At 42.9% G+C, this 25017-nt stretch overlaps 1 protein-coding gene across 2 annotated transcripts; it reads left to right on the forward strand.

Moving 5' to 3' along the window:
• Positions 1-185: 185 nt before the first annotated feature.
• Positions 186-24216, forward strand: Slob (Slowpoke binding protein). 2 transcript variants are annotated; one of them, XM_077639054.1, is made up of 14 exons: positions 186-551; positions 2126-2196; positions 4231-4328; positions 5174-5251; positions 7758-7951; positions 8072-8149; positions 8846-9027; positions 12370-12476; positions 15690-15790; positions 16772-16825; positions 17236-17298; positions 18213-18289; positions 19536-19607; positions 20240-24216. In XM_077639054.1, the coding sequence occupies exons 1-14, from the start codon at positions 510-512 to the stop codon at positions 20766-20768; spliced, it is 1746 nt and encodes a 581-aa protein (XP_077495180.1). In that variant the 5' UTR covers positions 186-509; the 3' UTR covers positions 20769-24216. The 2 variants fall into 2 exon arrangements, with proteins under 2 accessions (XP_077495180.1, XP_077495179.1); XM_077639053.1 differs by lacking the exon at positions 186-551 and having other exon boundaries at positions 1929-2196.
• Positions 24217-25017: the final 801 nt, after the last annotated feature.

Here is a 25017-nt window from a genome sequence, read left to right on the forward strand (position 1 = left end):
TTGCGGATATGTATATCCCAAAACATGCAATAAATTAATCTGCAAAACGCATTTTTTTAAAGCTTAGTTGTATTTCTAGATGAAAATTACTTGTTGAGTAAAGTTGAATGCTCTAAAACTAAAAAAACATTTCTACTTGGTTCGAGTAAAACCTGTTAGAGGGATAGAGTCGACGTCATGGATACGGAGACGCCGCTTTGAAAACAAGTGTGCGCCAGCGAGTGGTGCTTGCGCGATGAGGCGCTTTTCTCCTCAATGCCTTAGTTCTAGATGAAGATGACTTGCGCAATCGTTTGTAGACTCCCATTATGTTATGTAGAGCACAAGTTGCCCCGCCCCGGCGCCCGGTAGTTATGGAGGACGGCTAGGGCGGCTTCTCTTCCCCGCTTCCGGACAGCCGCTTGAGTTTCGCTTTTGCGTGGCCCGTACTGAACATAGCTCGATGTGAGGCTGTAGGCATTCTCGCGACGCATCCTTGCAGCGTGTTTGTGAGCTCTTAAATTTTCGGCATGGCGTTTAGGTGGGACGACTTCGCCAGGGAATACTACTGGGTAAGCTGTCCGATCCCGGAACAAATATTGCATCCCCGAATGCTGCCGCTGCACAAACACACCCGTGCTTTTAAATAGTTGCTTTACGCTGGCCGCGCTTTAAACCAGTTCAGAATTGAGACCGTCGCACAATGCTTTAAACCGGCAACAAAGTTTCATTCTCACCACGTGTGACCAAACCGGAAAAGAAAAAAGGACAAGATTGACTGTATCGTGGTCTTAACGCCACAAGTGTGAAGCACATATTTAGATGATTATCTGAAACCTAATTGGATTTTAGCCGGCAGCCACAAAGCGTGCACATCTTAAAGGCTGCCACTCTGTCGCCCGCATTCATTAGCGGCCTTGTGTACGCAGAATTGCACGTGCACAAAGCAATGAATGATGTCGCAACAAGTTTGGCGCAGTGTATGTATTTTCCGCTATGTAACGCGTTGTTGTACGGAACACACATGCATGTCTGCCTTGCCAGCCCAGTGTAATATACATTAAAAATGACGAAAAAAGGGTAGGACACATTTTAAGCCAACCTGAAAAGCAGTTATTGTAGTTGTTCTCCCATTCGGCCCTAGGCTTGTTTCTTAAACTTCCAGTATCTTTATTTTCTACCTGTGAAGTCTGATCAAACTAGCTGTGAAAGGAACGTACACATTTAGAGCTTTGCCCCATTAGTACAACCCTGTTAATATGTGAACGACGAAAAGTATGCAAACTTTTCTAGGAACCAAATTTATTCAATGCACATTCGCCTCGTTAATATGGAAACCCGCTGTCTGGACAATGGACAGGGTGAAAATGCACTAAGCCCATTGGGGCCCATCTGTATTTTTGTCACGTTAATATGGACAGCGAAAAGAACAAAATCTTGACTGCCCCAACCAAATCGTTCCTTTCGTGTATTTTAAGAGTAGGCAAAAGCAGTGCGAAAGTGCAAATGCCTGAGCGCTGGCCTCTTTTTTTTTCTTTTCTGGTTTCATGCTGTACCGTATCAAGGTTACCCAGTCAATGCGCCGTGGCAATGTGCATGAATAGGCCGATAAGAATTGAAAGAAAACTTTCTCTGCAGCTTGTGCTGCATTCAATGCCACATTCAGCAGTCGCCAGCTGACAGTGCATACGTTTAAACTAGCGGTTCATGTAATGTGAACAGCCATAGTATTCAGCGTGTCATCATACCACTAGGCACCATCAGGCTTCTTACGAACCATTAGACGTTTCAAACTGCCACGCATTATTTCAAAGGTAATGGCAACTAGGATAATGTACTTCGAGCTTCCAAGGGATCCTCCTATTTCTATGCCCAGGAGCAGACCTTATTGTAAAAGTGTTTTTTTCTTAACACTTTTTTTTACGGTTCGTTATTGCAGACTAATTTTATTGACAGCTTTGCTCCAGAACCAAAGAGTCCATATTAACGGGGCATGACTGTAGATGTACCCCTTGCATGTAACCTGTCTCATGCCTTGAAAATAACCTGTTGATTAACAGTTCTCGTTCTTGTCAAGTTTTTTTTCCCACCCATTTTCATGAGTGTAAATACGCAGTGCAGTCATTTGTTTTTCACCCTCGAACAGGTCATTCTGCTTGCAATATTTGCTGTGATGGCACTCGCTGCCATAGCAATTTGGGCAATTCTGCGATGCAGGTAGGTCAGCTATTGAATCAGCACATGAATATACTTGTACAGAGGGCGAAAGACTTATCTAGAACACTTGAACTGCATGCTCTCGGCTGCAAAAGTGCCTGCCAAAGATGCAGCGGTCACACGGCGAGAAACGACAATGCAAAGCCAAGTGTTCAACTGCGTATTATTATTTCCAGCTAGCTTCGAACCAGGTCTTATCTCTAGGTGTCGCATGTGCTGTGGGGAACATGTCCAGAGAATGTAGCTCTGGCATTCTAGATAAGCATTTTGCACTTGGTAATAGCTGCAGCACTTGTTTTCAAGCCCACGGGTTGTTAGGTGTGTGCATTGCATTTATGATGTTGCCAGAGTAAATTATGTTTCTGTTTAATTTGGCTGTATAAGGAGCCTGTATAAAGGCGCAGATGGACTTTTTTGATGCCTCCTTGTGCGTATCAACAGAACTTAAGCTGCTTATACTGTTTGTAAGCTTGCAACACATTTTAAAACCAGTTAGGCCCGTGTGACTTTACTTTTGGGAATGACCAGCATGAAAAAAATGATATTGCTAGCGGCATGGTGCACGGTTTTTGGAAAGAAGTTTCAAACTTCTATTCTCAGAATTGACTAGTTTTCTGTAAACAGATTAAAGGTGTGAGGTTGCAGCTGTTGAAGTTGGTGGCCTTGAATCCTTTCAGGCCACACACCGTTTCTTGTCAACAAAGTTTTTTTCCCATTAAAATAGTTTGTGTAGGCCCAAAAAATCTATTTGGTTTGCGCCACGAAAGATCGACACTTATATTAGAAGTGTGTACAAAAGTATGGACAGAACGTCACAGAAGTTGGAAATTAGTGCAACATTGAAACACCAGGATTTGACACATGAGTGCATGAGAGATCGGATGATCGCATTTTTTTTGTTTCAAAGATGGACATGTCACTGAAACACAAAAAAAAAAATGATATTGTTATGGGTAACAAAACCTGTCTACACAAGCATGTTTAAGAATGTGTTACCAGGCTCACCGTTGCAAGAAATGTTATTGTGTTTGTTAGCCAACTCGAAGAAGCATCCCAGCTGCAATATGGAGAGTGCTGAACTCGTCGGGAGCAAAGAAATCGCTGCCATCTGTCGCACTCTCGCAGAAAAAGCAGCAATGTACACAAATGTCGTGTCAGTAAAGGTTAACAGAAACCATTTTAGAACAAAGATTTTTAGAAAACGTTTAAGTTGCAAATGAAAAGTGAATGATTTAAAAGTGGTTCTATGCATGTTTTTATAGTCATTATAAATGCCATGATAGATAAAAAAGAGTTATTGGACAGGTCTTGACTGACAAATGAATAGGATGCCTGCTTAGCCATGTCAGTTGTACGTAGTTCTTGCATGCTACAATCCCATGGTAAGCATATATGCTTTGCTGGGTAGTGGCCATGTTCAGACAGAATTTCAACATCTGTTAAGTATTTATACACTGAGGGCAGATGAACAGGTACAATATGAAGGGCAGTGCTTTTTCTAATAATAACTTTGAGTGTATTCAAGTGGCTGACTTTTTGAAAGCAGTAAATTTAGTCTTGTTAAGCTAGAAAAGATTTCGTCATCAACTAAGCCTTGCGTATGAGCTGTGTAATATATCTCATTATCATGTTTACTCTGCAATCAATGCAGGAATAGATGCATGTGTTAGATGAAAAGAACGCTAGCTGCTGTAGTTGCGGTGCCTATTTCTGCATTAGTGCTCTCTCCTTTACTCTTTTTCTTCTTTTTTTTTTATACTAGCAGCTAGAAGGAAATGGATGTACAAAAACTTTTTCAGATACTTTCACATTGCTTGTTTTCGATACTGCTTTCATACGGTGTAACACGTTGTGGTGCTGTACTCTGAAGGGCTCTCCCTTTTTCTTATTTTAGCTTTATCCTTTGTAACTTGCCTCTCAAGTCTTCCTTCATTATTACAGTTTAACTAAAGTAGCATTTTTGGCTGAGATGCTGGTAAAAAATTTAAAGAAAAATCTTTAAGTTGTCTAACATTGTCGCACTACGGTGGGCAGGTATCCTCGACACGAATACCTGGCACTCGACAACGAAAGCAGCTTCATCTCGGATAGGCTTGAATTAAGCCGGAAGCTACGTGGCGACATCGATCGCAGTGAGTCTTCATCACTGAAAACCATGGATGGGTGTAATGTTTTTGTGGCAGTGGAGTTAAATTCAGTAATTTCTCACTAGAGTAAATAGTGTAATGAAATGTTTTCTTGGGCCACCAGTACGGTAATGTAATAAAATAATTCATGCTTCCATTTTTTTTTTAAAGATTTGCTTTTTGAGCGAATTGCATGTGGCAAAAGCACACAACATTTCTTCAGTAGGCTTTCAAGAAACAAACAAAAAAACGCCAGTGAACAGCCTTATGCAAATATACTTGAAGCTCCGAAAAGGTGAAGTGTAGGATTAGGCATATTCTATGAAAGGAAAGTGTACATGAATTCTTGCTGGAGTGACTCATACCTGGATTTTGAAGCATAACAGTAAAGCATGTTCATCATCCTCAGTCTGTTTCATTGTTGCTGTGCAGAATTCAAGTATGAATCCCTACCACCATCATCCATTTCTCACTAACATCCCTTGGTGGAATTTTTTCTTCTTTTTTTAAAATTTTGTTTATCATCGAGCATTGTGTGCGTGCATGCTTTTTTGTTTTTCTTTAAGGTGCACCAAGGCTGCCAGACTATACTGGTAAGCTAACCACATGTGCTTTTTTTTTTGGAACGAAATAACAACAGCATCCATACCAACTTGCCCAATTGTAGTTAGTCCTGTAGTTTAGAGTCGTTTGTTTGAAAAGCAACTGCAATGCAAGGTCGTTGCTTTTTTGTGCAATGATTTTGTGGTCTGACCAAACTGCTTTCCAAAGGTAACCTGATCCCTAAAAGACACACCGTCTGTTCTTCACATGCATTGCTGAGTATCTCCAAAAGTTTTATCATTTTGCAGATGAAGCTTTAATCAACTGCCAGTACTACCTGCGTGGTTCAACCAGGTACTTCCTTCGTTACCAGCTTTGCAACATAGGTGAGTTGACAGTGCACCAGGAGTCTCGTACCTGGCAGCACAGATATGCATATGCTGGGTGCTTCCTTGCCACCCAAATTAAGGTTTTAAGAAGAACCAATAAGTGTTGATGGAAATACTGAAGTGGCTTTGCGGACACTGCCATAGAGCAAATGAGGCTATAATTTACCTTGAGGTAAGCTTATTACATAGCCGAACTTAGCATACCAACTTTTACATCAACTGAAATGCTCAAAGACTCTCAATTAGAAATTCTGCAGCATAAAAAAAGTAAATAAAATAAATATCACATGTAGTGCAATTTCTGGAAAAATAGCCTTATTCTGAATGTTTTTTCACACTCTTATGGAATTGCACAAATTCTAGAGGCTTGTAGTGGCAGTGGCTACTCAGGCACACCCACCAGGTCAGTGGCCAGTAGGGAAATATTCCCAGTTGATCATCATCATCAGTCTGACTACGTCCGCTGGAGGACAAAGGCCTCTTCCATATACCTCCAGTTGTACCTGTCCAGTGCCAGCTACAGCCACTTTATCCCCACAAGCTTCTTAATCTCATCCGCTCACCTAACTTTCTGCCGCCCCCTGCTACACTTACCTTTTACTCCATCACCCTTAAACAACCGTCAGTTATCTTGCCTTTGCGTTGCAAGTCCTTCTCGTGCCCATTTTTTTTTTTTTTTGAGCTATAGTTAAAAACATGCCGACCAACTGCAGGCATTTTGGCTTTCGTGCACGTTCTGGTTGCTAGAATTACTTTTACAATGGTGACACTGTAACAACAACACTGCAATTTGTGCTTTATTAGGTGCACCCTGCTACTTCCTGATTGAGCAAGTTTTTTGTGGATCCATAATAATATAAATATGATAGAAGATTCAGCTCGGTTGGGCCAATTGCAAATTAGGTGCGCTAGCTCTTCAGTTTTCACTTGGGTTGTGGTGTTTCGGTGTCACTAGAGAGGATACTTAAGCTCCGCCGGGTATGACATGATAGCGATAATGGATTATTGCCCTTACATATACAGGTTTGGTCATTCTCTGATTTACATTCATAGATCTCTAGGAGTCATGATACCCTTCCTGGTGCAGTGGTTAAGGGATGCCCTACTGTCTTGCAATAGCAGGATCTGCCACCGATGGGGCTCGGGAGACTCAGGTTACCTCTCGCGACCATTAATCAGTTGAACTGCCATCTGCCACGGTGGGCGGCTTAATCACAATCTGGTGGGCAGGTTGTGATGACGTCACAAGGTCACGTGACCTAGGTGGCCCACCTACCACCTAAGGGGGCCACCTAGGGCAGACTGTTGCCTACAACCCAGCGGGCACACAGAGGGACCTCACAGACAAAGGCTAAGCAGCTGAGTGGAAGCACTGGTGCTAACGTGCTAAGAGATATATTGATTAATTTGGACTAATTAGTTGAATTAATTTGAGGTTATAAAAGATTGAAATTTAACAGAGTATACTGAGGGGCCAGTTGGTCAGACATATTATAAATAAAACGTAGCATATGGACGGGACGAAGAAGGGCGAAGACAGGACGGTTGACAGGACGGTAGCAACCGTCCTGTCTTCGCCCTTCTTCGTCCCCGTCCATATGCTACGTTTTTGTTTATAATATAAAAGATTGCCCTAGCTCATGGTTGTTCGCAAGAAAGCTGCTCCAGTTTCCTGGCTGCATTGTAATTTGCCATTTTTTCTAGTCCTTGGGTCGTATTATATACGGTCGACTCTTGATAGTCTGAGCTCATAGGGGTCTGAAAATTTGTTCAAATTATGCATAGTTCAAAGTAAGGGGAGCCATTCAGTACACTCAGTGTCAGTGGGACGAATATATCAGTTTATATTTGTTTTATTAATTATTTTTTTAGATATACTATCAGCCCAAATAGGGTCTAGATAGATGCAGTGTCATATAATTGAATATGAAAATCGAGAAGGTGGAACAGCACAGTGCAGCAAAAACTTCTTGAGACCAGAAAAATTGAAATGATTGTTAAAAACATCCTGTATCAACAACAGAAACACTTCACGACTTTCAGCCCTTATTGTTCTAGCAGTTTCGTACAGTCTCATGATGTTGACAGGAAAAATTAATACTTTGAAACTCTGCTTCAAGCTTCGATATCAGGATTCCTTTCGACCGGTCGGAGCTGAATCCTTTGAAATACTTTGCTTGTTGATAGTCCTAGAATGTTTATTTTGCATTACTCATGACAGTTTCGTTACTGTATTTGTGTTTGTCTTTGAGTGGTTCATTATTCATAATATTATAAAATGGATTTAACCTTTTTATCTTCATACTTACAAGAGGGGTAAGTCAGCTATGTCACAGAGGGGGAAATTTGTTCCTGCTTTTGAAATTTAGAGTAAATGTCAACAAAAATAAAGATGTATGCCTACAAACAAAATAAACACTCAAAATTATTAGCCAGCAATTCAAATAAAATGTGAAATTAGTAAGAGTGCATTTGCTAAATTGATGGCATGCGTGTACTTTAGGCAGTCGCATGGACCGGCACTGGTTCGTGGTGCGGGACAGTGCAACGCGCACCGAACGACTCCTGACAGTGACGGCCCTGCCAGATGCCTGTCCCCTGCGCCACTCGCCCTGCCAAGTGCGGCCTGGCCTGCAGGAGATATTCCTCGACCTCCAACACCCGTACGTCCACCCGGTGCTTGACATCGACATCAAGGTACACATCTTCCACGTGCGACCGTTTGTGGTCTTGCATCTGTATGCTTCTTGCAAAAGCATGTGCGCTTAGCGGGTGTGTCATTTTGAGTCTTTGCATGACTCTGAGTTCTGCTTGCAGGTGTTGGCTGAGCGGCCGCACGTAGTGGTGGTGTCTCCCCTCAATGACGTCGGATCACTCAAAGATCTCATCTACCATGTGAGTTCAGTCTTGCCTAGTGTTAGTTTTGAGAAAACTTGAGAAAATGCTCAAGGCATGTTCCATTTGAGGAATTTTTCCTTTTAGGAGAAAAATTTTGCTAAAAGGGAATTTTCATGGATTTCCAAGGAATTTTAAGAACCAGCATGTTCTCACTTTTTACAGTCTGGTGGATTTTCCAAACTGCTGCAGGGAAAGAGAGAATTTAAGGAATAATGGAATTTTTACTTATGACATGGGACATCATCGGCTGTAGGGGATATCAGTTACCTTGTCATGGTGGTGCAACAGCAGAGGCGTCCTGCAGGTGGTGAGTGCAGAACTGCATATGACTGAACTGAAAGACTGTTGAGATCCCAGTCGGCTTGTTTGCTCATTGAAAAAGCTGGTTTCAAGCACTAAAATATGCCCTGCTTATATAATTCATGTAATGCCTTCAAAATAAAGAGAAAAGCAGCAGTAGGAGACTGTAAGCCTAGTAATGATCCCAGAAAGCTATGGAGCTGCTGTTTTGCATTCCTTTGATTTGCTGACTCACTGAATTGTTGTTAATGGGGGCATAGCACTGTGGTGTGTTGTGAGTGAACAATCTGAATGTGTTCCGATCCTAGCTATGCATTTGTGGTGAAGCGGTGCCGTCCGGGGTATGTATAATGCACGTCGGCCTGACCAGTGCTGCCCCCTGCGTGCGTGCAGAGCAAGTACAACGAGGACTGGCAGGAGAAGTACCGGCCGCAGGGTGTGGGCCTGCCCCAGGATCAAGTGCAGCGGCTGGCCAAGCAGATTGTCGAGGGCCTGCTCTTCCTGCATGAGAAGGACTTCCCTGCCTTCTACAACCTCCACCTGGGCAACGTCATCCTCCAGAACGGCGTTGCCAGGTGTGTGTCACCATCTGTCGGAGAGTATTTGCAGCAAGTTTCGGGCTCAAAACACAGTGGCAAGACCGATTAAGGCATTGTGTGCAGGGAGCAAGCTTCACAAGTGCCTGTAAATTCATCTTCTGAGAGGAAAGGCGCAGCTCAGGCACACTTATTTTTCTCTTCAAGTACCGTACTGATTTGGATGATGTTTGTTCCATGTGAAGGAAAAAGTTAAAACCTAGTGACTGGGGGAACTGCAGTTCTGGAAAAGTTAAATCAGATTAAATCTTTTCTTTTATTTTATTTTGTCACTAAAGATAAAGTACCTTCACGTTAAGCTGCTGAAGTTTGACTGGGCTGCAGCCCGTTTCACATTGTCACAGCAGTAGTGGCAGACTTAATTACTCAGTGCAAAAACAAATTCAAAGAACATGAAGGGTGCAAATTAGTAGTCAGTTACAGACAAAGGTTGTCTGTTTTTTTTTCTAAAGTTGTGAAGTGGTTAAAAATTGCAGAATTTCAAAATTTCAAATTTGTTTCAAGCAGTGTAAACTGCAACTGATGTAACTGAACTCCAAGTGAAGGCCTTAATCAAAATTCTGCTTTCATTGGTCAGTGGTTTTCAACCTTTTTTTGTTTACATACAACAGATCTCAGTATTTATGCAGCAGTCAGCTGATGGTTTTTCAGTCTGCTCACATGGCATTGAAGAGGGGCAGATTTTTAAGTCGAAATAAAACTAAAAAAAGCTGAGGCCACCGATTTCATATATTTTGATTTTATGAGTTCATAAATTTTCGCTCTCTTTTTGCTAAATCGGCAAGCTGACATGCAGGACTGCAGATGAATTAAGCTTGTGCGATATTGTGTATGCTTTCTCAGATCCCATGAAGCAATTCCTCTAGTGATGTATTGAGTAAAAAAAAACTGCTACACAAGGGGTTATTTCTCAAACTTTTTTCACTATGAAACTACACATTTGCTTGGTTCTTTTTATCAGCTAAAAATTTGAGTCCTTGCTAGCAGCATGGTTAGGTGATGCGTCAGGAGTATTGTTACTTTTTCAGTATATTGACAAGAAAAATATGGTTTGCCTCTTGGTTTAGAATAAAGGACTCTTATTCATCGACCATGCGAACTGGCATTGAAGTTGGTTGGCTTGCATTTTAGAGGCTGATTTGGATATACTCAACTCCAGGAGCTTAGAATGGAGTCTATGTTATGCCCGGCTACAAGATGCTTATATGTTTGATGTCTCACTTTTGATTTCGTGCTAATTTGTTTTATGTAACCATTTTATCAGCTTGCTCCCCGGCTTTCACGTTAGGCAGTGCTCTGAGAAGTTCGCACAGTTGATATCATGCTCAAGCAAAGTAGGCTGGGGTTAAACTGAATTTTGTAACTGTGTTACATGTTTGTATTCAGTTTGTCTTTTCCATTTTTGCGCCACCTGCACCTTACTGAGGCCTTAAAGGGTCCCTGAAAAGAGTGAGGTTGTCTATAAAATGCTCACATTATGTAGAGCACAGGCCAACGAGCGTTCATGCCGCGTACGAGACCTCTAAAGCGAGCTGATTATTTACAATACAATTTTAAGAACTCCCGCTTCTGTGCCTAGCGGCGACCTGCGGTGCTGGGGTTTTACCTGAATCCACACTCGTTACGTCATGTAGTGCTCGTTACGTCAGCAGCGAATGGCTAGCATTGGTTCCTGTGCGTCGGCAGCCGGCAGAGGGGACGAGTGCGCGGGGCCAACGGAGGAGCGCCGACATTTCAGCGTGCAAAAAGTGACGAGAGGAGAGGGAAAGGCACGAAGACGCGGAAATTCAAATTTTTACTACAGATAACTCAGCTTCCACAAAACGCATCTAAAAAATTCTTGCTGGAGGATATTTGTGAAGCGGCGCCCTTTAGCATCCTAGGCACATCGCATCTTTGTTGAGACCTTCTTTCACAGCCCCTTTAAGGTGCTTGTAATGAAGAGTAACTCTTGGTAGCTTACATTTTGTAGTTTTACTTGTGTCCTCAGATTGGATCCCTTTCATGGCAGCTGCATTTCAATTCAGGTGGAATGCAAAAATGCAAAAAATGCATCGATCTGCATGATCGATGTCAGTGCACTTTAAAGAGCCCTAAGTGATTGAAATTAATCCGGAGCTGTTCACTATGGCATCTTTCATACCTCACGTGTAGCTTTTGGGCATTAAAATACACACACCATACCACTTAACATATCACGAACTTTTCTGCACAGTTTTATGAAAACTGCTCTTATTTGAATTACCACATTAGGGAAACACATGAGCGGTTGTGAATGGATCTCTCTGTTCATTCTGGAAACATGCAGTTTCTGATAAGGTGGTTTGTGTAGATGGATTCTGTTGATTTTTTCCACACAAGCCCTTGTTAAGGATGGCGACAGCAAGTCTAGTTATTAGCAACGGTGACAGCAAGTCTCACCTGTGGGCAGCCAGCACAGCTGTTTCTACTGTGTGGCTCCAAGCAACTCGATGATGATCGCTCCCAGGTCTGCCTTCAAGGACCACACAGAGAGGACCCAGATGTCAGCTGGTTCTAATTACCGAGTGTGGGACCCGAAAGAGCGGAGGCCTGAAGTTCGAGCACAACTGGACCCCCTTCCGAAGTCTCCGATGCGGCCACAGCGAGCAAGCGGCCGTCATCTTCCCCAATCGCCGTGACTATGTGAAGGGACAAAAGGGCCTCATTTCCGGCGACTTTTTGGCGTTATGAGCACCGCGGTCGGCTGGCAGTCATTGTCCGCAACCTTCGCAAGCATCTCTAAGGACAAAGGACCACTTTCGGCCTCTCTTCCCGACCTTGCGTTCTGGCCTTGTACGTCGGTTGTCATCTGATGAAGAACAAGAACAGGTGTCTATAGCTTGGGGAAGCTTCGGCTGGCCAGATGACATCACCTACCGCAGTCGACATTACCTCGACGGCATTTTCCTCTCTCTCGGGCTCAACATGTGACGGTGGCGTGTCGTTATGTGTGGTGGTGTGAGTTTGTGCGAACAAGTGAAAGTTTCAGGCCACTCCCACCCGGCAAGGGTGTCCTCAACCTGGGGAATTTGGGGAAGAAGAACGCTATCAAACTCAACAGCGGGTGCAGTTGAAAGAAATCCCACTTTTGACCTTTACGCTTGTAAAAATATGAATAAACCTACTCGTAATCTTCCTCCCATCACCCAACTCCTTAACTCGTTGACAGTCCTGTCCTGATGGTGGTCGGAGTGGGCGTTGTCTTGACAGTGGTTTCGTTGAGCCGTGATCCCCATGCCCGCCTCCAACACCCTTTTACAATGTGTGTTTTTTGATGGCTGGTCTTTGTGTGTGCTGCAGGCTAACAGGCTTGGAAAATGTCCTGCTGGGCTATGTGCCCAGGGTCTCGGCATTCATCCGCAAGCGCATTTGCGAAGACAAGGAGGTCGTCGACGCCGTCTGCTTTGGTAAGCATCTGAGTCAAACCCCCTTGAAATGTGAGACATGGCAACACAAAGGTACTTCAGAAGAGTTAACTGATGGCCTAGTTGGTTTTCAGCCATTATGTTCATCTCATTTAGCGCAAAACACACACCAGACAAAAGAAAGGAATGCACGGGATGAAACACGGGTGCCGCAACACAAAGGTCATTGCAGGAACTAGAATTCCTTACAGCATGTGTGTGATTAATGACAAGAAATAAAAATGTAAGATGCATTGCAAGGTATGGTCGGAATGATTTCTTATTTTAATAAAAAATATATCTGTATAGTTAAATTGTCGCAAGGTTTTTGCTCTTCATGTTAGTTTTGTGTGTGTGTCCTATAATAATATGCCGCATTATGCATTATGCTACACCCTACTTGATTGGTGGGACTCCTTTCTTTGTGTGTGTATGTGTTCGTTCCTCCTTATTTGAAAAAAGGCTGTCATTTACATTGTACTTATGGAGTGTTTGAATTGCGCCACTGTATGGTCATATGCTAAGGGGTACTAGTGTATAATTGATGTCCGAGCTTTAGTTTCCAGCACTGTTGCACTTTGCTGCTGAGCATGAGGTCACACTTCGAATCCAGAAAATCTGGCTGCATTTTTATGACACAGAAAGCAAAAAACACTTGTTTAATAATATTTTATCATTTTACTTTGATCACACTAAGTGGTCTGAATTAGCCTGAAGCATGAAGTTTTTACATTTTAGTTTTGTGCCGAGCTAACTGCCATTTCCTGCTTTTAATTAGTGACAAATACAGCCAACTTGTAATTCGAACTCAGATACGACAAAAAATTTTAGGAGTGTGCGCATATTTGAATTTTTAAATATACTTATTCGTTTCGCTGAACGAGTCAAATTGTAGATGTTCAAAATTATTTATTACTAATTGAATATGTTCAGAAGTTCTCAAATAATTGGTGCAGATTTCAATTAAGGCATGCAGTAGTTTTCATCTATGACTGTTTCGGTAACGGCGCTCACTCCGATGCTGCACAGTATGCTGCCGCGCTCAGGCTGCTTGGGATGGAGTGTTCAGCACCGCAGTGCGGTTCATTCTTGTGGTTTTTGTAATGCCATACATGGCCGCCAGGATCGAGTGATGTGGCAGGATTCAGGCTAGATTTACCAAACCCTGCATTGATGCCCGATATTGGAGGTCGTGTATGGGTGTTACGAACACCACACGAATTAACCGCATTGCGGTGCTGAACCCTCCATTACCAGTTTAATTACTGTCATAGAGTTGATGTACCTAGTTCAGGCTACTTTTCATCTAGTCAGAATCAGTTTTTTGAGTTTGGACCGGCATAACTTCATGAATTATAGTGTCGGCCCAAAGCACCACTGGTAGTGCTTCACTGTTTTCCACGAATATTAGTTTTGTACGAACATTGCCATGGGTAGCGAATTTTCGCATGAATATTTTGTTCATGTCTGATTCGGTGTTATCACTATTCAATTCATATTTGATTTGGCTTCTGGCAGCAATATTCATATTTGATTCGATTTTGAAAAAGTACCATATTTGCACATCTCAAGAAAATTTGTTCAAATTATGTGGAGTTGGAATTGAGGGAAGCCTTTCTAATACCCTTGGTGCTTCAGGTCCAAATCATCCGATTGAATAAAGCAGAAGTATGAATCAAGTGAGTTTGAATTAGTCAGGTTCCATTGTACTTTTAGCAATGCAACCAGAGGTATACTTTACCATTGAAAACTGCCCTTCCCATTCCTGTGCCCTGAACATAAATGCAGATATGTTCAGGGTGTGGGAATGGTCATTAAGTCATTATTCATATTAGTGCTTTATTTACCACTTAACTGCTTCTAACAGGTGGCCTTCACTAGGAGATGATTGAACCGAATCCTTGCAGATCAAGACAGCTCACTGTATCGCATCTCATGTGATAGGCATGCAGGTTTGATGAACATGAAGCAAAAGCCGACTTTGGATGTTTGGCTTACTGATAATGAATGTAAAATTTAGTATTTTTTCACACAGTACATTATGTCGAAAGCCCTTCGTTTCCCGCAGTCCTGCGATTCTGAGAAAAATCTCAGATTTCAGCATTTTTCGTGGAATTGTGTGCTAGAAGCCGCATTCTCATTTCTTGATCTTATTGTTGTTGCAGACATCAGTATTAATTACGAAACGAGGGGAATGTAAGCAGTTTAACTTTCATGAAAGCAAGGATCTGGTAAGCAATTAAGTTCTGCTGATGCCTATTGACATCCTTGCTCCCCTGTCCTCTCGAGCGAGCTAATGCTTAGAGCGCAGTGGTTCTGCCAACAATGCGCTCACACTCGCATATGGGAGGAGTCATGATACTGTCGTCTTTAGAAAGGAATAACAATAGTAGTGGCAGAAACATTTGTTTTTAATTTAAATATTGCTCAGCATTCATTCTGGGGGGCCTCCTCTTATTGCGCTACAAAGGTGTCCAGAAACGAAAGTGAGTAGCATAGGTGACAAACTTTTGTGGGACTTTGTGCCCACTTGCAGGCATGATCACAACAGCAAGCGGCACATTGTGCACCGAGATCTGTTGTCGAATTTCAACAGCACATTTGATTTTAATGAAAGTACATTGGAGTATGCGAGGCATTTTTCCCAAATTAAGCTATATCTTTTATTCAATGTGGGTTGTGCTTCCCACGGAGTATAGCAGATTTTTTTTTTTCTATAAATTCATGGAATTTTAAACTTTCCTTTGCAAACAAATTAGGCACCTTAATCATGTCACACGCTCCATGAAAAGCTATATTTTAATCTCCTGCTCACATTTTCGCCACAACTGGTTTTTCCTATAAAGGGTTCTGTCCATTGGCATACATGTTTTTTTTTCAGCCTCAATGCTTTCAGCTAGAATGAAATCGCCTAATGAGGTTGTAACTCTTTTCTTGACTGCTTTCATGATGGTGCTGGTGATTAAAGGTGTTTTCGTTTCTGGCAGTATTCTCTTTGCTTTGTGAAGACATTGTGTGATTTCGTGTGCATGTAGTTTCCTATCAAGAAGCAAATGTTCATTTTGTACAACATACTCTAATCACTGATCCCCCCTTAGACTTGTTCTAAGAAACAAATAAAGGAAAAAAAATTCATAAAGCTACAGTATATTCTACTCGTACCTGGAAAAACATGTGTTTAATGTTGCTTGCTTCTCCTCTGCTGTTTTATAACAGGTCATACTCTGTTTGAAATGGCTGCTGGGTACGAAATGTCCACGACCAAGCCAACGGACAAAAATTATGCTGACGTTGAGCACTGCCCCGAAGTGTACCAGGTCTGTATGGTGCCTATTTCTTTCTTTAACTTCTTTCCATTTTAATGGTGGAAGGCTTCAAGGTGGTGCATATGTGATGACATTTTCAGCTTTTGTGCAGAAGCAACGTGGTCACAAAAAAGGCAGGGTTGGTGTAGTGCATATTAAAAAAACAAAGCATTCTTCAAATTACTTCTTATTTGCAACTTCCAGCTGATGTTAATCACTGAAGCACTGAGTTAGTTAGTCTTTCTTTTTGCCTTGTCTTATCTAGCTGAGTACGCTAGGAAATTGTATTTTGAAGGGCATTGAGATTGTATATTTGAAATCCTATGGATGTCAATGATGCCACGTTCGGGGAATTTTGCCTTTTTTAGCAAAATTGAGGAGCAAAATTTAGTGTAGAGATAATTTTTACAGTTCAGAGAATTTTAGGAGCCAAAATTTTCTTTCTTTTTCCAAAATGCTGAATAGTTCAAGCTGCTGCTGGGAAAAGGGCCAGAAGTAAAAAATTTTTGGTCTAATTGAGGGAATTTTCAGACATGGCATAGAGCATCAGTGATGGATGTGAGAGTCCATTGTAAAACAAACACTCATCCAGTGTAGAGGGCCATGTTATACTTATGACATGGATTTAATTTAGCACTCTGAAATCACCGGCCGCATTGGTGACTTGATTCAGTGACATGGCTTTCAAAGCACTACATGCTTTTGACATTATCATTGTGAAAATTTCTGAATGCAAAATTTATTTCGCTGTGACCTCTTTGCTTATTTAGAAGCGAATGAAGTCTTTCAGTACGAAAGCATGCCGACTTTTATCAAAGTTTTAATTGCAAGAAACATCTTTTCGTGCAGTAGACTGGAAGGTTCTTACATGTCCTTGATGTTGTGTGTGGCATGTTTTATCTTTTACCTTTCAATGCTACGTTCATGTGTTTAAATTTATGTTTTCTCTTACTGTCTCATGATGCCTCTTGTTGCATCTTTATCGAAATCTAGGTTCTGAGATTCATCTTTGAGAACGAGAACCACCATTATCCAACTTTAGAAGAGGTGAGTTTTCTGTTTGCTTTTTATTGAACGCATGCTTCTTTAGTATAGTATTTACTTGCATGATGGAATCACTTGTGTTATGAATATACCAGCTATTTTGTTTGTTAAAATATTTTTTTCTTTTGTAGTAAAGGATACGGTCATTATGCAAGTAAATACACTATTTCCAGTTGTGCACAAATCTATTTGGTGAAAAATCGTGCTGCACAATGGCCTAGCAGCCATTGATTAGATTATACATGGCCAAGAAATTAAAAACGAAGAACTATGCTCATTCGTAAAATGGTCTGCGGTCAGCATTATGTCCTTCTGTGATTTGCACGCTTAGTGTTCAAAGCAAATCTGAATTCAGTTTTACGTTGCATCAAAATATTTGTTCACACTTTTTTGTTTCTTTTTCACTTCTGCAGGTTGCCATGCTGGATTTCTTCCGCAATATCGATTTGCGCGAGCTTACTACGCACACTGTGCCTGTAAGTGGTTGGGCAATTATAGCTTTCTCTCATCTTCGACCGGGGAGTATTAACAGTGCCTTCCTGCTTAATTATTTGTGTGATGAAGCGAACCCCGTAGAAGTGTTTGCTGAAGTTTAATTGTTTCTAGCCCTTGGAGTGTGTGAAATATTTGGATGTATTTCAAAGCTTGCTGCACATGAACAGATTGTATGTTTACTGATTCGAAAATACAGTACCTTTCGGACTTGTGTATGTATATGATAAGTTTGCTGGGCTTGAAATATAGGATGCCTTCTTCTGCAGCATGTGAAACAGACTTTACTTGTCAGGATTAATCTCATTTTGAAGGGAAATTGGCATTCATTGGAGTGCAAAAGGCATTCCAAGTCTTACAAAGGCATACATGCCAGTAGTAGAAATGTGAAACAGATAATATTTAAGTGGTGGCACCTAGTAGAACGAAGCCGAAAAAGAAAAAAGTGACAGGTTGTACTTTGAAATCCTGAGGATTGTGAAGATGAGGATTCTGTTTAGTCAGAATAATTGGCGGTGAAAAACGTGTTGTTGTGCCCCTTTAATAGCCAAATAAGTTACTGACTCCCCAGTTTCTCACGCTTCACCATGGGATTAATTGCAATTTTTGTAAGTATATTTATTCTACTGCACATGTGTTCAACTAAACGTATGCATCATTAGACACTGTGGCATGTTTCTGAAGCGCAGAGCATAGAGAAAAACTATAGCGAAAGAGTTGTCGTAACCTATGATTGCTTCTGTGTATGTTCTGGAAAACGCCAAGACCTAAGGAGTATATTTTGATTAACGCTCACTAATGGAACTTTTGCTGAGGTCTGGAGAGGATATACAGATTTTGATGTTTGCATTTCTGCAGTAATCTTGGTGCAGTAATGTTGCTGACAACTGCATTTCAGCCCATCCTGAAAACCAACTTGAGCTCAACTGCCAAACACCTTCTTCGGGATGTTCAGAGGTTCTACCGCAATAAAGGGTAAGTGTACAGCTGTTTTAGTTTGTGATTTCAATCGCAGAGAATTGCTTTGAAAAGAAATTCATGGAAGACCTGTAGTGGTAAGCTGGTAGAAACTCACTCTCTGCAACTCTCTTTGCAGAACCTTGCATGACTTGAGAAACTAAAGAACATTATCTGAACACACCATTGCTTGAGGCCATGATCTAGTCTTGTTGTTGATTGCTGTCCACTAGCTTTATAGTATAAATTGACTGAGTAGGTCTGTTTTTGGAACAGCGAGTTAGTTTTTGCTAAGGTTGCTTACTGGAGGGATGGCTTGTTTTGTGCTTAAAAGCCTGTATGGAGGACTGAAATTTGGATCTGGAAATGGGCAGGTTTATATGGGGGGTGAGGAGGGTGTGGTCTTCTCCTCCGAACGAGAAATTTTACATAGTAAAACCATGCGGAAATGCATTTTTTTGGCGAAAAAAGGAAGAAAAAAAATGCATGGTTCAATTGAGACCCCCCCCAACTGCACCCTCCAAGGGTTACCCCCCTGTATCTGCCCCTGTTTGTAAAGGTGCATTCATTATTCGTGAATATTAAACTGACTTCACTGAGTTACTATGCTGCAGTTAATATAACAGCTGTACAACAAATACAACCATTTCCTTTCATTTCCTTTAGTCAAACTTCTCTGCTTGTTGCTATTAAACAGATGGAAATTTCAGAGTTGTGAGTGGCCATAACGTGTAGGTCTTCTCAAGTGCAAGCAATGACCAACTTTCTTAGTTTGGCTGTCTGTTGATTGGAAGTTTATAGGTTGTAAACTTTTCACTGATCACAGAGAAAATATCAATGCACTATGAATTTGCTGAAGGCGTAGTAACGAAAGTTCATGAAAGTGGTGACTCAGTAAAAGAAACGAAAAATGAAGTATGGAATAGTCTTGAAACTTCAAAGAATTTCACTTCTTGTCAAGGTGTAATATCAGGGACAGAAGTCTCCAAGACGCGCGAAAAGCAGTCTGGATGCATAGGTGCCACTTCTTTCCACAGTCGTCTCATTTGGCTATCAGACATTAGAGCTCATGGGTCACACTTTCACCCCTACAATTGAGGTCTCGAACCACCAGCTATTAACAGAGTTATCGGCTTCGGCTGCTGCCCATGTGTCCTGGAGACTTTTGTTCCCGGTAGTAAATAAGATTTGTGATGCCCTTTCATTGCCATGTTCTTTTTTTTTAATTTTTGTCCCCTCCCCCCCATCTCCATTCTCCACTTAGAAAACTTAAGACATCACGGTCTATATCGGAATCTTCGTGCGATGGCGGGGAGTCTTCTGACAGTGAGAAAGCGTAGGTGTACATTGTTATCTCTTCCATTTTTTATTTTCACACTATAGAAACAAAGAAACTGATTAGTCATTGAACTTTGAATCGGTTATCTTTGATTTATCTTTGTTGACTCTTGACCAGATAGGGCACTGTTGAATGAAATTTGGCACAGATACTTTTGGTTGACAGAGCCGGTGTCAGTGCAGTAGTCTTTGCTTCAGCAGTCATGCTTAATCTGCCATTGTAACACAAGGTCTATGTTTCTGATGTGCCTTTAGCATAGCCTTGCTCCAAAAAGGGGCCAGAGGGTTGCTTAAAGAGTGCTCTGAATCTACCTTTTGAATTCACCATTACTGTTGTTGCACATTTCAGTGCAGTTTTATGTGATACCATTCTTAGCAAAAAAAAAAAAAAAACTCCGGTACAGCTTTGTAATAGTGTGATACATAACTATGTTGTTTACACATGCTGCAAAATTCACTTGGTTAGAGCCCTGGAGTTTCGTAGAGAACAATCTGCAGCCATCATTGACAGTTCTAGCAATAATGTGGTAGAATTTGCGCACTTGACTCTTATCCAAAACAACTGAGTGCAACTCTGACTTGCAATTTTTTTTTGCCATCCCTGCATACATCTAATTGCATCTGTTGCAGAGGATTGTTGCCTCGCGGCATCCGCACCAAGCGACGGCCAACTCTTAGTCCCAGCAAGGCGCCCTTGACACTCAAGAAGCCTTGCCCACCACCACCATGCTCCTCCGAGCTGTTGACCCCACCTGCCGGCTCCTCCTCCTCCCCACCTCCGGAGTTTTCCTCCTCTCCCCCGCAAGCGGAGACCCCGCCTCCTGAGGGCACATCGACCTGCGCTCCCTCTAAGGCCTCTGATACATCTCCCACTGACCCCGAGGCTGCGCCCTCACTCGACACTGCGGCTACCACTATCCCTCTCGAGCCCCTGGCAGCCACGCCCAGTTCGAGCGATGCAACCAATGGCGTTGCAGCAGCAGCCACCTTTGTAACGCCACTCATCGAGACCCCGCCGCCGAGGGTTCCACCCCGCCCGCCCGTGTGGGTCCAGTCGCAGTCCAGCGTGAGCACCTGCGGTTCAGTCGAATTTTGCACGCCGCCGTCCAGTCCGCGCGTTGACGACGCTGAATTGTGCAGCTCGGACTGTGTCACATGATCCATTGTGCTGTGGTTATGTGGTAGTTACTGCAAGGCAGTGCCTGGAATTTCCTTGCATGTTGAGGCCTTGTCTTCAAACGAAAGCTCCTAAGACTGAAGGAGTCGGCGAACTTTACTGTAGTCTGGCTGGTGGGTAGCATCAGAGCTCTTTGATCGTATCTGCTGCGAAACTCAGCTTTGAAAGCTGGCTGTTCGCCATGGCAACTTCTCAGTGGCTAACACATGGTGGCGCCACCTATGAGCTGGGCAACCAACTGTTGGTACTGACCAGTATCCTTTTGTATCTCCTCTACATTGTGTTTTGAGCAGCAGTGAGCAGTTAGTCTGAAATCCACAGGTGGCATGACAGTATGCTAACTAAATTTTGACCCAATCAACCAGTCTGGCCATATTTTAACGCGACAGCGCTAAGGAGCTCGTGTCGCAGAAGAGCCGGTGTCGTCGGCGTCGGCCGTGAGTGAAAAATCCCTTCTCCTCTCCATGAGCGAAAAATCCTCCTCGCACTCCTCGTCCTCTTCCTTGTAGTGTATGTCACTGCCCCAACAGATGGCACGCGACGGCAGCGCCTCTCGCTCGCCTCGTTCGGGCGCATTGGGGCCATGCGGGCACACAGGAATCACGTGGTGAGCGGCGAACAACGCAGCGCACATCCAAAGCGCATTCACCACGTAGCTTGTGGCTTGCTGCCCGTTCGTTCGGCACGGAAGCTATGCTGGCGTTCGTGGCATCAGGTTTGTCGAGAATGATGTGCCGATGAACTACGACTGCAACTGGAGTCCCGCGCGTGGGCACCTGGCAGCGCTTCTACGTGGTTTGCCGCTCCGCGTGTCTGTTTCACCGTACGTAGCAGAGTGATTTGTCTAACGGGCAAGGCATCGCGCCGAACGGGCGATGACGTTCCGTGGACTCCCTGACAGTACTGCAACATGCTGTCGCGTTCCACTCTTAGAGGTGAAGCTTAAGCGTCCTCCAATTTTTTTTTTGTTACGCGGGTTCCATGTGGAGTTTTGCTACTGGCATGATCAAAGAGCTTTGGGGTAGCATTACATCCAGTAGAATTCGGGAATGATCCTGATATTGACTTTGGTGAGGGGTGACACTTGTTCGTTCTAGGAGTAGATCAGTCATGATGGCTGAAGGTGACTCACATGCCCGTGCAGTTCATTCCAGTCAGAGCTGAAATGGCATACACAACCCTCCACGACTCTGTGCTGCCTGATTCTTACAGGTAGTTTTGCAATGTCACCCTGGACTGGTGTAGTTGCTTGGGGAATTAGAAAGTGCCCCGAGCCAAAGGGAAAGCAGCAATACTGTGTTGAAAAGGAAGAACGAGGTGCGCACTTTGCACTGCACCGGAGTTGTACTTAATTTGAATTAATTCTCAGGTTAATGCCAATACTTAATCTAGCAGCCTGTTTGTGCTGCAGTACTCTAGGCGTATTGCTTTTCCTTTAGTTTCCTATGCAAGTTCAATGGCCTCGAGGGCCACGATGCGAATAGGTAGATCAGCTGCAAAGTAACTTTGCCAGGAGACTTCCTCACAAAGAATGGCCAACTAATCTCTCTACAGAGATATATATATGTCACTTCGGCTATATATATAAGGCACTTTGGCTCTTTTTTGACACTGATGAATGTCGCATGGAATTCAGGCTCATGTTCGCATTTACAGCTTCTTGTGACTCATTAAGGTTAATTTGTTCATGCATGCTTCGAGTGGAAGGAATTGTCTTAATTCCACTGGGTGGAGTACTCTAATGGCATAAACATTGTTTTCTTGGCTGAGCATGATTGTAAAGAATTGCAAGCTGCCAGCTTTCTCGTGATGATTTCCTTCAGCACTGGTGGAGCAATACAGCCTGTATCTGGAGCTATCTATATCTCTGTATAGGATCTATAAAGTTGTAGGATCTGTATATGAGGTAAACCATGGGGGACAGGTCCAAGTTTGATGAGCAGAGGTTTTTTTAATGTGTACCAAAATCGTAGTAACAGGCATTATTGCATTTCTCGTAAAGCCTAATTGTGCCCACTGTGGTAGGTGTCAAAACCAGCGGCACCTTGCTCAGCTGCAAGAGCCACAGCCATAGCAGCTGCATAGCATCTGAGCCAACAGAATGAGCAGAATGGTTTTTTAAGTATAGAGATGGTTGCCAACTTTTTCACGGCACTTTCGAGTAGTCTTGGCTGTGGACAGCTGCCTGAAGGAGATATAGAGATGTGATAGATGGCAGGACGAAATAAATACAACTAAGACAGGCAAGGCAGTGCACAACATGCTAATAAATTTTTTCGAAGCACCACATTCACTTGAAGGAACACTGAAGACGAGTTCTAATGACAAGTAACGCCGCTGTAATTGAAAAGTGGGCATTTATAAGTTAAAAAAGTCCAAGCAACGAAATACAGGTTTTGCTGCCACAGGCCGTTTTCACAAGCAGATTGCAGTGATGCCAAAAGCTTTTTTTTTTTTGTGGATCTCAGAGACTGGATCGCACTGCCCTGAACTTCCATTCAGCGATTACAGATTCTGTAATGTTTTTGCCATCTTGGCATCGTCATCAACTTTATAAGTTTGAACTCTGTGACAGAAAAAAAATATTTTATTTTCAAACTCTAAACTTCTCAGCAATAAATACGCATTTCACTGCTGAATGATTTTCATTGGAGCCTTGGAAAGCCAAACAGTCGGGTTTCGCTGAGAACAAAGATTGGACGGAGTTATCCTTGGTGTCCCTTTAATATGTGCAATCCCACGATCAGTGCATGCCCATCATGAATGATCAACTGGCCGAGCATCTAGTACTTTTCAACTGCACAAATACTTGTTAGGCACGTGTATATAGGAGCTAACTGGCCTATAAAATGGCAAAGTGGTGCACGTCTGGGTTACGCTGAGTCCCTGGCAGCATCAGGACAAGTGCCATGTCTGTTCTGCGCTTGCTTGCCGCACTACGGTCCACATGATTGACAGCTGCTGAAATCGGGAGCCACTTGAATGTAGCATATACGTTAGTGTTGCCTGGGAGCAATGCAACAACAGAGGCTAGATGGTTGTATGTACATACAATTCGAGGCGCGCACTGTATTTGGGGAACACAGCTTTAGCACCAGGTAAACTGAAGTAAAACGAAGGCAGCCTATCTGTGTCCCTGTCTTCATTTACAGTCTTTGTACTTGTCCTCGTTTTACCACGTTTTTAATGGCATATTTGAATATTTGATCAAATTGTTTCAGAATTTCCCCAAAACCAGTGCAGTGCACAGTGTCCCTGCCCTTGGCAGTGGAGCCCTATGTGCACACGTGCAATTGATCAAAGATAAAATTGCAATCCTTTGCGCACCCGTTTATCGAAGCTGCTACGAGGACCACTGAGGGCAAATTGAAGGTATCCTGTGCGAGTAGGTTAATGCATTCTAATAACACAGAGGCTACCATCACTAAAAGTGGAGTCAAGCTAGAAAAGACCAAATTATGAGATAGAGATGTTGCCGCCACCGCCCACTTCCACAAGTGAGGTGCGATGATGTCGGGTCAATTTAAAATGCAGATCACTGAGGCCAGGTTACACCACCATTCACAGTGACAATGATCACGGAGTCCCCTTTTTTGTATTGTCGTGAGTTTAAACTGAATGGTGGGGAAGAAAGCGTTTCCTTTCTAATTACAATTTTCGCGGCAATAAATTAGTCCTGTGCTGCCAAGCAAGCATCAACGTAGCCACAAAAATCCAAATAGCGGAGTTTCATGAAGGGCAAAAATTGGATGGAATTGTTCGCAGTGTCCCTTTGAACCGTTTTCTTCAAATACAGCGCGTGCCCTTGAACCTTACTTGGGGGGTTGACACATGCAGACCCATCTCGCAGAGGTTAAAATTGTGCACCCATCCTTTCTTCTTACGCTGATGCGCTTAGTCGGGTTGTCACTAGGGAGACTGCATAGTTACGTGCCAAAAACCAAGAGCACGTTGCGCAAGTTTGTGTTCACTGTTTGCATTGCGAAAGAGACAGGCATGCACTAATTGACAGATCCTAGCACCGCAGGTCTAAACGTATAACTTTGGTTGACAGCCTGATCCCACCACGATGCTCGTCTACGTGTGTTTAAATAGCCGGCTTTTAGCTACTGGGCGTCACTTCTGAAACACAGCATTTTCATTTATGCTTGCAATTTTGCCTGCTTGCAGTTTATGCACATTGCTGAGATAGCAGGTCGCATGGAGCTTCATATTGGACCTTAACTGAACT

Source organism: Amblyomma americanum, chromosome 10 (genome assembly GCF_052857255.1).
Source record: "Amblyomma americanum isolate KBUSLIRL-KWMA chromosome 10, ASM5285725v1, whole genome shotgun sequence".
NCBI lineage: Eukaryota > Metazoa > Arthropoda > Arachnida > Ixodida > Ixodidae > Amblyomma > Amblyomma americanum.

Coding starts and splice junctions, on each gene's coding strand:
- Slob (XM_077639053.1), top strand. CDS start 2,078: ATGAGTGTAAATACGCAGTGCAGTCATTTGTTTTTCACCCTCGAACAG. Junction 7,952..8,071: donor TGCTTGACATCGACATCAAG/GTACACATCTTC, acceptor TTCTGCTTGCAG/GTGTTGGCTGAGCGGCCGCA. Junction 17,299..18,212: donor TTACTACGCACACTGTGCCT/GTAAGTGGTTGG, acceptor ACTGCATTTCAG/CCCATCCTGAAAACCAACTT.